Consider the following 13,272-nt stretch of genomic DNA (forward strand, 5'->3'; position numbering starts at 1 on the left):
AATTAAAATAACAGTGATTTGATTTCCAAAATAGTAGTAGTTTTTAGATTAAAAGGCATGGGCAATGTTGAGCTTAGATGAGAAATTGTTCAATAGTTCAACTTAATTAAAAATATAGAAAGACATAGTAATACAGAAAACAAAGTTTATGAGTTAAATTATAGGAGGTAAAATATATTTAATCGTTAGATTTTTCTATCTCCTTTCATGGATAATACCACGAATCCATTAAAAAGGTACTATTTGTGAGCCCTCTTCATCTGAAGGAGTGCTCGATGAGCCCAAGGCTGCCTGCACATTGGCCGAACTCAAGCTACAGCCTAAACTCAAATTTCACTTATCCTTAACCATGCTATAAATATATATTGATGATTTTTAAAGAGTCCAAGTAAATACTAAACAGAGGGTTTAGCCCTTTGATAATTAGGTTTAGACAATTAGGCTCTCAAAGAAATATGTCATAATGCCATATATAAACTAGGATTTATTATTATTATTATTTTTTTCACTTTTTGAAAGAGGGTCCATAGACCATTGCCATATATAAACTAAGATGGGTTACAAATAGAGACCAACTGCTCCCCCACCAATAGGCCAGAATGCCCATTGCGCAGGCATAGTGATTGTTACATCTACTAGTAAAACCTAGCTTAATCTATGGTTACTTTGAAAGAACAAGTTTGCAATCTAGAACCACTTGATGAATAGCTCAGTGGGGATTAAGTTGATCCAATTGACAATAGCTTGACAATCGCTAAAAAGCAGGGCCTTACCCTTGGAAGATAGATTGTCGATCTCCCTTAACCAGTTAGGATGGCCTGCACTTCACCTGGCAATATGGTAAGGCAACAGTCAAGGAAAATAGTTCTTGCCTGGGTGGGAGTAACTTGGTCAACCTGAATGAAAAATGCCAATGCCTTTGCACAGTGAGCTACACCATGCCGCGTCGACCCACCTTGGAAATAACTGGAGAGGAGCTTGGTTGGTCTTGAAGACAACTTCTCTTGGTGAGACTTCTCGATTGTTAAAGATCTGTTCACATCTTGCTATCCAGATGCACCACAAATAGGTTAAGGCACCTGATGGAGAAAAAGGCAACTAAGAAGGATGTGGTCAATTGTCTCGTTGGACAAGGAGCACATTGGGCAAGTTTCATCAATGTCTTGGATATAGCTATGCAAAATAGTCTTTACCGGAATAACGAGGACTAAACACCTCCATAAAAAGGTCTTAACCCTACGAAGTAAGAGCGTAGTGACTTGAGTTTAATTTAATCAGCTTCGGATCGTAAATAAATTAACCCTCTAACTCGGTAATTAAACGAATCATATTTGTTTTTATTATCTTAACTTGTTTAACCTAAGCTCTGTAATATAATCTGAACAGAATAATTCATTTATCTATTTTGAACAAATCAATTAATAATCTTAATAAATGTTTTTATAATCTAAATAACTTGTGTTATTGAATAGCCAGTGTAACCTATTTAGATTATTTTTATATTTCCAAAAAAGAAGAAGAAAAGATTGTTTTTTGTATTTAGAAATCGATCCAGTTGTCCGACCTGTATCAAAGCCAGCTCCAGCAGAATTACAGCAGCCATGAACAATTTTATCCTTCAAACACCTTGTGTGCATAACCAATAGTGCAACACAATGGCGTTTCAGAAGGATAAAGCCACGAGAATTGCTTGGCGGCATCTCGCCCTAGCTGTCTCGATCCTCTCCTTGAGCGTCTCCTCCTTCACGGCCGCCTTCACCATCTCCACATCCATCTCCATCAGCTTGAGCACCCGGAAGAGCTCCGTCACCACCCGGTCCTCCACCTCCCCGGCGGCGCGGAGCACCTCCGCCTCCTCCCTCGCCCTCTCCGCCACGATCTCCGCCGTCTTCGCCAGCAGCGCCGCCGACCCCCACCTCCCCCGCGTCATCAGCCCCTCGAGCTTCTCCAGGAAGTCGGCGATCGCCCACCCCTTGGGCTTCTCCGTCTTGATCTCCTTCGTCCGCTTCCACCCGATCTCGAAGTTCGGCGGCTCCGATCGCTCGATCGCCGTCGACGGCGACCGACGGCGGAGGATCACTGACGGGATACGCTTCTCGATGGCGAAGGAAGTGCTGGTTGTCGCCGCGAGGGTTTCGTCGAATTCCTCATCGTCGTTAGATGGGTTCGGCCTCGCGGTAGAGGAGCAGAGGGGGATGGTGGAGGCGGGAAAGTTTTGACGGGAAGGGAGTCGGAGAGGGCGGGAGTTGGGCGGCGGCGGAAAGAGATGGAAAGCGGAAGCCATTACGAAAACTTGGAGTTAGAGAGTGAAGATAAGGTGAGGTGAGGTACTGAGGTGGAGGGTACGTGTTGACTTGCAGTAACCGTTGGTGAAGATAAGGTCTCTTTGTTTCTTTTCTGAGGGTAATTTCGCCATTTTAGTAATATCCAAGTGAGCTCAGAGTATTTATTTATTTATTTTTTCAAAATTACTATCTAAAAAAATATTATAAAAAATAACATCGGTTTTGAGATATTTAGAAAAGGGTTAACTATTTTTAGACCTTGAATTATATCAATGAACTTTTATATTTGCTCTATATGGTTCTCAGAAATAATTAAAAATATTTTGGATTTTTTGGTAAAATGAAACGATAGAATGATTGAGGCTGCAACATTAAGAAGTTTGTTTGGTATTTTATGTGAAAAATATCATTGGACTAGGGGTGTAAACAAGCTTGAGTGAGACAGGCGAATCTCAAGTCGGCTCGGGAGCTAGATTTTTCTAGTTAGAGATCAGCTTGTTTCAAGCTCGATAAGACTTGAGCTCAGCTTGACAACTCATGGAGCTTGATCCCTAGCTAAAGTGAACTCCTTCCAACTACCAATGGCGCGGAATTCTCTTAGAAAGCTTCTCGCCCTATTAGCTTCTGATTATACATTGATGGTGATAAATCCACCCCAACTTTGCACCCATGGCCACCTTCTTGGAATCGGCTGGAGTGACTTAACTACACTGTTGGCAAAGCTCAAAGATGCACTAGATGCCGGTGTCTAGGACCTTGATGATGATGTTGCATGATGTGGAATTGACGGCTTGGATTGGGTTTGAGGTAAGACCGATAGGAGCTTGGAGATGCCTCGTTAAAGAAGGCACGGAAGAGGAGATATTGCCTACAAAGCAATTGTCAGGGGTGAGGATAGCGACAAACGTCTTGTTGGGTGATGGATCGACGGAGGAGTGAGAGGGTAGAGAGAGCGGGGTTGTGGAAGTGGAGAGAGAGGATGGAGGTGTGGATGAGGCCAAGAGAAGAGATGATGAGAGTTTGGAGAGGAGACGGTATTAAAGAAGATTGTGGTTAGAGTTTTTATTATCATACTATTTGTTGGATCTTAAATCTAATAGTTCTAAATATATTATATATATAAAAAATATAAGTCTAATTAAGTCGAGTTTAAGCGAGCGAATGCTTACTCGACTTATTCAAAGCTTGAGCTGAATTTGAGCCAAGCCCACTAGACTCATGAGCCCACCGATTTTGGCAGCCCTAAGTTGCACCTAGTAAATGTATAAAGTGAGAACTTTGCGAAAATTTTTGATAAAGATATTCTTTCGCTCTGCTAGTGGCGATTCTCCGACATCAATTATCGTGTGCACGTTATAGAACAATACTTGAAACTTTCCCCCATTGACCGACTTGTCCCGACCTCCACCGTCCTCGTGCCCTCCGTTGCTATATCTTCTCATCGAATTAACAAGATAGCTTGCTGGGAAACAATGGCGTTCCCTCTCTTTTCCAGTTTATACCGGAAACAATGGCTATTCCTCCTGCTATTCTTGCTCATCATACTCCATACTCCCACAACCAAATCACAAACAACAGGCGCCCCTGCCCTCCAGTACTGTTCACTGAATGAAAACTACACACCTAACAGCAGTTTCAAAGCCAACCTCGACTCACTCTTCAGCTCCCTCGCCTCGGACTCCGGCTACCCTGCCAAGGCAGCAGTTGGCCGACATCCTGACAAAGTGTACGGCTTAGCCTTGTGCCGAGATGGCTTGTCCCTCTCCCAGTGCCGGACGTGCCTCCATAGTACGGTGCTTGAGATCCTCCGATGGTGCCCGCGTGGCAAGTCCTCCAATATAGAGCACGATAACTGCTATCTCCGCTACTCCAACAAGGACTTCTTCGGCTACTCAAATTCTTTGATTTATGGTCGGAGTAATTCTGGTTCGCAATCAAAATGCCTCAACACTGCTAAATGAAAGATTCATAAATCCGGCTTAATTTTCTTTCAGGTACAGGAGGCAAGAGTAAGCTCTGGATTATCATTACAACTACATCTCTTGCATCACTTTTTTCTTTCTCCTTCCTGTGTTTCCTATGGATTAGAAGAAAAAGACGGGCAAGTAAGTTCAAGGGATCGGCATCCTTGATATTAATCTTTGTGTAGTTGCATTTCTGACATGAAAATTAAGAGACTGCATGAATGATTAATTCAGGACAAAAGAAAGAAAAACTACAGGCTGGGCAGCAAATTCTTCGCATCAAAGCTGATGAACCAAGTAGGCTCTGGAGCAGTGAAAAGAACAGTTCAGAGTTTTCTTTGTACGATTTTTCTCACATTGCAAATGCCACAAACCATTTTTCCTCTGAAAACAAACTTGGAGAAGGCGGGTTTGGACCTGTTTACAAGGTAGTATATGTAGCCTTCCTTACTCGTTTCACATGAGTTTTCTAATAAGAATCAATAGATAGAGAGTCATATGATAGACTTGTTATTATCCAATTCCGCATTAGAAGTAGATATATGAGTGTGTATATATTTAATTTCTTATGGATATGAACAGAGAGTACTTGAACAGATTTCGCCAACTAATTGACCATATTTGAGGGATTTCTTGTAATACATTACAGGGCCAATTGCCTGACGGTCTTGAGATTGCAGCTAAAAGACTTGGTGCTCGTTCCGGCCAAGGTCTTGTGGAGTTTAAGAACGAGATCCAAGTAATAGCCAAGCTTCAACATAGAAATCTAGTTGCTTTACTAGGTTATTGCATTCAAGAAGAAGAGAAGATATTAATCTACGAATACATGGCAAACAAAAGTTTGGACTTCTTTCTATTCGGTTTGTTCTTTTTAGACACTTCAATTATTTTCTACTGATATTTTAATTGGACTCGGCCCTCAGCTACGTATAATTTTTCTCAGACAAATCAAGAGGAGCAAAGTTAGACTGGGGTAAACGCTTTCGTATTATTGAAGGAATAGCTCAAGGAGTTCTTTATCTTCACGAGCACTCAAGGCTTCGTATCATCCATAGGGATCTAAAAGCAAGCAATATTCTCTTGGACCGTGATATGAACCCTAAGATATCAGATTTTGGCATGGCTAGAATTTTTGGTTCAAATGAGACCCAAGCAAACACGAATAGGGTTGTCGGCACATAGTAAGTATATATAGCTCCACATGCTAGTGAGTGCATCAACTTTTTAAACCTCCATATTTCTGTTAACACTTAATAGAATTAGCTATCTTTCAGTGGTTATATGTCTCCTGAATATGCTTTCGGGGGTCTTTTCTCGATCAAATCCGATGTCTTCAGCTTTGGCGTATTGCTTCTTGAGATTGTTAGCGGAAAGAGGAATGCAGGTTCTCATCAATATGACAACTCCCTTAACTTACTTGGCTATGTGAGTAGCCTTAAAATCCTCTTATTTACAGTATCGATCATTTGATTTATTCCATACCGAAATAATTATTTGCTTTAGAAAAAGAAAACAAAGAAGTGTTTCTAATAAGTGATAAACTTATCTCAGACATGGGAGCTGTGGGAAGAAGGCAAATGGTTTGAGCTTATAGATGCATCACTAGGTGATGAGTATGATAAAGATGAGATACTGAAATGCATTAATGTAGCGTTAATGTGTGTACAAGAGAATGCTATGGATCGACCCACCATGTCCAATGCCATCGCTATGCTAAGTGGTGAGAGTATAAGTCTGCCTGACCCTAAACAGCCGGCTTTCTTCAATCTGACGATCACTACTGAAGTAGAGGAGTCATTAGGCCTAGCAGGGACTTTTAGTGTAAACAACGTTACAATCACAGCTCCATATGGTCGATGATATTAATTTATGTAAAGAGTAGTATTGACCAAATTTGAAAGGCAAAGGAGAAAAAAAAGAGTATTATTCATGTAAAATTGTAGGGTGATGGGTTTTCATGGTTTGTTAATGCCACACATAAAGGACTAGAAAAAAAAGAAAAGGAGAGTTTATGGCAATGGTTACATATGTATCTCTGATGTATGTACTATCTTCGCATAGACATTTAAATTAAAAGAATAATTTAAATATTCCGATGGCTGATTGTGGTAGTAGGCTATAATTGAGAAATTGTAGAAATTGAGAAGATAAAAATCATAAGGGAAAAAAAGAGATTGTAATTTACCTACGTTATAAGTGGATACAAATATTTATACGATTATAAAGAAGATGCAAGACCAAAAAGTTTTATCAAATCAAAATTTTCTCAGTGCACCATTATTTGAACCAAGTGTCCTACTCCTATTTAAATCTCCACCTTTGCCAAAAGTCCAATATCCTCAATAATCTAGGAGTCACTGAAAAACGTTGGAGTTCTATTAGTCACTAACAAAGGATTTAATATCTAATAATTTAGGTCTTGAGTATGAAACCTCCAAAGTTTATTTTATTGTTTAAAATATAAGATTTTCTTTACATAATTGAGAAAATATAATCTTAAGAAAAAAAAATAGAGAGATCGGCACTCAAACAAAGAAGAAAAAAATAATCCATCGAAAATGTAGAAGCTTTGAATATATATTTTTTTTGATTGATAATGAGCTGAACTTCAGCTAATGTTTACATCCTAGGCCCATTCGGTACCCATCTTATTTGATATAATAATAGACTCTAAATCCGGAGGTATACTATCTGAGCTACCCTAAATAGATCCAATAGTAGATTTCCTTCTTAACTTAGCTAGCCAATCTGCTGCCCTATTCCCTTCTCTATAAGTATGCAAAAATTTGATTTTCCTAAAGGACATCAACATCGAGCAATACTCTTGTATTATCTCTCTTAGCCGCCAAGGGCCACTATCTTCACCTTGGAATATTTTGATCAGAGTAGAAGCATCAGATTCCACTATCACTTGGTCCCATTTGTCGTAAGCCTCTTTCAGGCCAGTTCGCATGGCGCACACCTCACAATAACTGGCCGAGTCCCCAGTCGTCGGTTCTGCCAAAGCGTGAAGTAGGTGAACCTTATCATCTCTGGCGATAAAACCGGCACCTCACTGGCATTCTCTCTCTTTGAAGGACCCGTCAACATTAATTTTCACTCAGTCCACAGGGGGAGGAGTCCATCGTACCGTAACGGTGATGCTCTTTTTTCGGCCCTCTGCGACCTGCCTCTTCATATAGTCCTGGGACAATACAAAAGCCCTCCTTGCCACCATGCTTGCGATTGACCTCTTGTCCTAAAAAATCCTACCATTTCTTTCCTTCCAGATTCCTCATAACGTGGCCGTAATGGTAGATTTAACCATTCCATCAATTTTGTGGTCCTTGTCTCATCTATGTGTGATCAAGTCCGGCCCAACTGCCAGCTCTTGCTCGCCACCATTGTTGATCAAAGTTGCTGCACTATCCCATACCTCCAACGCAAACTAGCATGTGTAGAAAAGATGAGATCTCATAGAGATAATCACGAGTTGGAACCTGATGCCAAAAGAGTTTCCACAAGAAGGCTCTTTTGCGAGGCACGGTCGCCAATTACCAGAGTTTGGTCCATCCAGCCCAGGGTTGGACCTTCTCCTCCTTGAGGTAAGTATAGATTGACTTTGCCTTCGCTTCCCCATTTGTCGCCGAGGCCCAAACCCACTGATCATCAACCTCCCCGCCTCCGGTCTCAATTGTGGTGATGCCAAAGACAATGCCTTTGTTGAACCCGCTCAGGAGTTTATGAACATCCCACATTCCATTTAGCAAAAAATCCGAGACATGTGAAAATGCCATGCAACTTCCCACGTTTAGCATGCAAGGTTAGCGGCAGAATGGGATCTTTGTTGCCCAAGCGTCCTGTAGCACCGGTGTAACCCATCCATTATCGATGCTTTTGTGGAAACCCATCCTCAGCTTGGATGCCGTTTGGCATATTGCTCGCCAAACCCAAGAGGATTTATGAGCAAGCTTGGCGTTCCAAGGGTCGAGCGAGCCATACTTGCTTTTCATGATTTGTACCTATGGTGTCTCGCGGTCATAGAGAATGCTTAGAATGTGCTTGGCGGTACGTGCACGCTTAGCGGTTCTAAGGCAACGGAGTCCCATGGCCTGGCAAGCGTCTCCTAGCTGATTAGATGTAAGCCTTGTCTTCTATTGCCTTTCTCCCATATAACTCGCGCTATCCACATCACGTTTTCAAGGATCGAGTCAGGGATCCATGTTGAACCCATCCAATAGTAGGGTATGGCAGTTAAAGTCTATTACACCAAGGTGATTTTTTCAGCTAATGAGAGGGAATTACACTTCCAGCCTGCCAACTTTTGTCTCACATTGTCTACCCCGAGATCTTAACACCGAGATATATAAATGGCATCCTTGATTGTTTAAGTTTCATGTGAGCACTAAGTTCTTAGCAAGCATCTTCTTGCATCCATGGCAGGAGGAAGAGTTCAGATTTTTTGGTGTTCACCTTCTAATTAGTTAACTTGGAGCAGTGATTTAAGGCTTCTACAAGAGCAGTGGCATTGTCCTTTGTTTTTGTTGCCACTAGTAGCAAGTCGTCAGCGTAGAGAAGATGAGCCACACATCCCCCCGCAGTGCAATATCCCTCCAACAAGCTAGCCTCAACCTTGGAGTTTAGGAAGGACATTAAGACTTGCGAGCAAATAATAAATAGATACAAAGATAGTGGATCCCCTTGCCGGAGTCCTCGATGTGGAGTGATCCATCCTACCGTGGAGCCGTTAATAATGATCTTGAACCTAGGAGATGTGATGCAGGCTTTGATCCATCTAACCCATTTGGTAGGGAAGTTCAAGCTTTATGCGCCTGCCCTCGGTTGGCTAGCCCAAGTTCACTACGGTTAGTAGGTGGGTGCTTGGGTTGACCGTTGGGATGGGGGGCCCCAGTGTAACCTGCGTTGACTTCATCCTTGGCTCGACTCGTTGACTCAGTAATCCCCTTCGCTTATTTTGCTCTTCCCTGGCGTGTTCTAGAAGGTTGAGTGGCAACTCCTAGTAGACCTTCGTGGCCGGCAGTTCACCGTCTGCTGGTGTTAGCCTTAAATTTTCTAGTCACCTTCATCCATGGACCAAAGGTTGATTGGACCGTGTCCTATTCTTCACCACCCGTCTCCTTCTCAACAGAAGGTTGTCCAGCAGCCATTTTAGGCTTCATCTCAGGCTTGCTCGTTGGGCATCCATCACTGTCATGTCCGAGCCGACCACAGTTAAAGCAAAGTTTTGGCACTCCTTCATAGATGACTCTTTGCTCCAAGTTGTTGTCTTTTGGACCTAGCCAAACGATTTGCTTCAAAGGTTGACCCAAGTCCACTACTATGCAGACTCGAGCAAACCTGCTTCGAGAATGATCAACCGTTATTTCATCAACTCGTAAGGGTTTGTCGAAATACGTCGCAACTCGTAAGGGTTTGTCGAACGTTAGCAGTGGCTGTTCAACCATCAAAACCTGAGAATACTTATTCTTCAACGGGGTTGTGGCTCGAGAGCCTTATTCTTCGACGGAGTTTTGGCGTTTGAACGTCATCTAGTGTCGTTCAAACACTATAGCCCGAGATTGCTACTGCTGGCAAAAATCCCGATGATAACTTGCTTTACTTCAGCAAACCCAATATCCCCTATGGGTGACCCAATCATGCCCGAATTACATCATGTTGCATAACAAGCTCAAGCAGAATTACTAGGTTTGATGACAAGCTAAAGAGATGGTCTTATTGTCACAGAATTTTAGTTAGTAAATGTTAGAAAAGAAACCTTTTTAATTTGTGGTATAGTGTAATATCAGATAAGTGGGCTGTTGAAATAATCAAGCCGGCAATTATGGTAGTATTGTATTTAGAGGGTGAAAATAAGTCAACTTAACTCTGACTCAATCGGCATCCAATCTAGATTGGTCTGGATACGGATAACATTTTTCAAAAAAAATTTAGATCTAGATACGAAATTTATGTTAGTAAATAATTGATAGTAACCCAAACATATCTACCCGACCCCTTAAAATTTTAATTTTCCTAACCCTACCCGTAATCCATAACCCATAAGCCATCTCCATCTCTCTCCCTCCCTCCCTCTTCAACAGCCACCTCGATCACTATTTGACCTTCCTTGCCTCTTTGTGTGTTTGTTTGCTTTCTAGCTTGTTGGTGGTTTTAGATTGTGCGAAATGACAAGCTTTTTCTAAATCTAATGTGCAGAATTTTGAAGTGAAATGGAGCTCAAACTAATCTAAATCTTTGAGTGTTTTTGTTGTATTCAGAAAACTGTCCCAAGTTTATTTATAAAATTTTTGTTACATCTGATGCTTTATCTGTTGTTTATTGACATCCCTCAACTTTTCTGTTTTGATCCATTGAGATCACAATATTGATCTTTGTGTATCCATGTAGCTTTTTGGGTAAAATTTTGTACTCCTACTTTTATGTCTAAAATTACTTTAGAATACTTTAAAAAATCTTAAACCATTCTTTATACTTATGATTAAAATGAGATGGTTAATTTTCTATTAAATTTAACTAAGTACTATAGCTATTTTGGTTATTTAGTTGTATTATCTCAAAACCTACATATCTTCTCTAACAAACACAATATGAGCATTTTGATTATTTTGATATCATTCAGTTAAATTTAACAGAAAAATTAATAGTTTTATTTTTAGTCATAAATATAAGGACTAGTTTCAGATTTTTCGAAGTAAAAGAAAATAAAATAATTTTAGACATAAGTATAAAGGGATAAAATATAATTAACTTTAGACTTTTATATTTGGTATCATACCAAAAGGACGACATTTATTTAATTGCTCATGCATTTTTCTTCTAGTGAGAATATCCGGGATCACCGAGAGCAAATATTAGAAGTTAATTATAATATTAAAATATTTATATTTATTTAGTTAGGATATTATTTTAAATTTTGCTATTAAAAAATATGGTATCGGGGTTAAGTACTATCTAATCCATATTGAAACTAATTTCACCATTAATTATAATCCCAAGCCTCGTGATTGTGGAGGTTGGGAAATATATCCTTCCGAGTTTATGTGATCGTGGAAATAATTTTATACATCATAACCACGTTAAATCTTATCTATCTTATTTGTTAATTTGTATATTCTTTCATCCTCTAAATCCATTTAACTATAATTAATCTTATTTTAGCATTATATATTTAGTGTATGGAGTTACAAAATGAACTTAGACACGATGCAGTATCTATCTAGATAAGAGGCTCTGTTAGGATTTTAGTGTTAACAAATGTGTATATATTCACACATACAAATGTGACGTTTATACATACAAAGATTTATATTTGGCTGTTTGAACTCATTTCAAAAAATTGGTCATTGCGTTCTAATACACTCGGGCGGCATTCACCCCCATTTTAAGAAAATATATTAACTTTATCTTGAAGAGATATTTACCTTGTTCCTAAAACATATTTTATCTTATTTTCAAATTACGTAAACCGTGGTTGTTTATCTAGTTTAGAGTTTTTTCATGTAAAAGATTTTGTGTTTGCGATTATTATTTTCACACTTTATTTTTCATATATCATTAGTGATGGATTCTATCTTCTACAGACATTTATTACGTTTTTTAATTAGTATATTCGCTCTTAAGTTTATCTTTTCCAGGCTCATTGAATGTTCATCCTCTTGGCCTATGAGATTTAATGAGAACGCTACTGTAATTATTAATCTGTTCATCTAATAGAGTTTAAGTCCTTAAATAACCTAATTAGCTAATATAGTATGAGTTCTGTTCTTTTGTATATTAAATGCTGCTAATATTTTCTATGTTGAGAATATTCTCTACAAAGGATCAGAAGGTTTTTTTAATTGTTTGGCAAATATAGTTAATGGGAAGGATTCAATTATTAGCAAATATAATCCTTTGACTAGTTTGACTATCGATCCCCGGACATGCTTTACTCGTGTTCTTATTATGGCCGCCAACTTTTCTTTTATATTCTGATATTTCGGACCAGCTTTGCAATTTTTAATATATTTTTCTTGTACGGTATCGAATCGAATAGTAATAATTTAAACTTGCAGTGGAAAGTAAGTAAAACTCCTAAAATACTTGAGAGAAATTTATATACTAATACATTGTCTTTTAAGAAAATTACGATTTACATCCTATATTTTTACTAAATCGAGTCATATAATTTAACGAATATGTGTAAAACATATTTTGCCGTTAGATCTATTAGTTAAACTTAGCTTAAGTTTACTATACTAAGAAAATTATAAAATACCATCAACTAAGTCATACTAATACTAAGGGTGTTTTGTCATTTTAAAAATAAAAACATTTTAGTTATATTAAAAATAAAAAATATATATTTAATATAAGATATTTTATATATATATTTTGTTAAATTATAAAATTCAATTTATAAATAGTAATAATGTAGAATATAAATTTTAATTTAATTAAAATATAGAGTGTTATATGCACATTTTTCAACTGCGATGTGCGTATATTCATACTCGGGAGGTAATAAATTACAACTTATTAATCCAAACTTTACTATAAAAATTAAAATTTCGTTTAGTATTTTACGTAAAAAAGATATGTCTAAGTGCATCTTCCGGGATATTTTTATAATTATTCCATTTGACGCACTAACAAACTTTTAGATTAAAGAAATAATAAATACTTGATGGAATTCTATTCTCTTGCTGCTCTTTCGGTCTGCCATTGGTGAATCTCCAACATCAATTATAGCGTACACGTTGTAGAAGAAGACTTCGAAACTTCCCAAGAATTAATTATCATTACCTGAGTCCACGACTAAGAATTGCAATAGTATTCTGGAAGTATTTCATAATTATACTAATTAGGGAATTAATAAAACTAAATATGCTTTCTATTTGCCTTCGTCGATTAATCCTTTTGTTATTCGGGACACTAAAAATGGTCTGCAAATCTCCTAAGCGATAAGAGCTAATGCTTTCAAATATATCAGTGATTGTATTCAAGCTAAGCTCAATAGTTGGAGAAGAGCTATTTAATTCAAG

The 13,272-nt window shown here is 38.5% G+C and overlaps 2 protein-coding genes across 4 annotated transcripts; one reads left to right on the forward strand and one right to left on the reverse strand.

Annotated features, from left to right (window-relative positions):
* Positions 1–469: 469 nt before the first annotated feature.
* Positions 470–2,346, reverse strand: LOC140797021 (protein CHLORORESPIRATORY REDUCTION 41, chloroplastic). Of its 2 annotated transcripts, XM_073150288.1 has the most exons (3): positions 1,565–2,346; positions 956–1,079; positions 470–829 (listed from the first exon to the last, which is right to left on the reverse strand). In XM_073150288.1, exon 1 carries the CDS (start codon positions 2,282–2,284, stop codon positions 1,664–1,666), a length of 621 nt encoding a protein of 206 aa, XP_073006389.1. In that variant the 5' UTR covers positions 2,285–2,346; the 3' UTR covers positions 470–829; positions 956–1,079; positions 1,565–1,663. The 2 variants fall into 2 exon arrangements, with proteins under 2 accessions (XP_073006389.1, XP_073006388.1); XM_073150287.1 differs by having other exon boundaries at positions 470–1,079.
* Positions 2,347–3,664: 1,318 nt separating this feature from the next.
* On the forward strand, positions 3,665–6,263 carry LOC140797020 (G-type lectin S-receptor-like serine/threonine-protein kinase At1g11330). Of its 2 annotated transcripts, XM_073150285.1 has the most exons (7): positions 3,665–4,196; positions 4,280–4,390; positions 4,484–4,677; positions 4,899–5,109; positions 5,193–5,430; positions 5,524–5,674; positions 5,801–6,263. In XM_073150285.1, the coding sequence occupies exons 1-7, from the start codon at positions 3,758–3,760 to the stop codon at positions 6,107–6,109; spliced, it is 1,653 nt and encodes a 550-aa protein (XP_073006386.1). In that variant the 5' UTR covers positions 3,665–3,757; the 3' UTR covers positions 6,110–6,263. The 2 variants fall into 2 exon arrangements, with proteins under 2 accessions (XP_073006386.1, XP_073006387.1); XM_073150286.1 differs by lacking the exons at positions 3,665–4,196; positions 4,280–4,390; positions 4,484–4,677; positions 4,899–5,109 and having other exon boundaries at positions 5,296–5,430; positions 5,513–5,674.
* The last annotated feature ends 7,009 nt before the right edge of the window (positions 6,264–13,272 follow it).

This window comes from Typha latifolia, chromosome 10 (genome assembly GCF_019914945.1).
Source record: "Typha latifolia isolate L0001 chromosome 10, TyphaL0001v2, whole genome shotgun sequence".
Lineage (NCBI taxonomy): Eukaryota > Viridiplantae > Streptophyta > Magnoliopsida > Poales > Typhaceae > Typha > Typha latifolia.

Coding starts and splice junctions, on each gene's coding strand:
- LOC140797021 (XM_073150288.1), bottom strand. CDS start 2,284: ATGGCTTCCGCTTTCCATCTCTTTCCGCCGCCGCCCAACTCCCGCCCT.
- LOC140797020 (XM_073150285.1), top strand. CDS start 3,758: ATGGCGTTCCCTCTCTTTTCCAGTTTATACCGGAAACAATGGCTATTC. Junction 4,391..4,483: donor TAGAAGAAAAAGACGGGCAA/GTAAGTTCAAGG, acceptor TGATTAATTCAG/GACAAAAGAAAGAAAAACTA. Junction 5,431..5,523: donor AATAGGGTTGTCGGCACATA/GTAAGTATATAT, acceptor GCTATCTTTCAG/TGGTTATATGTCTCCTGAAT.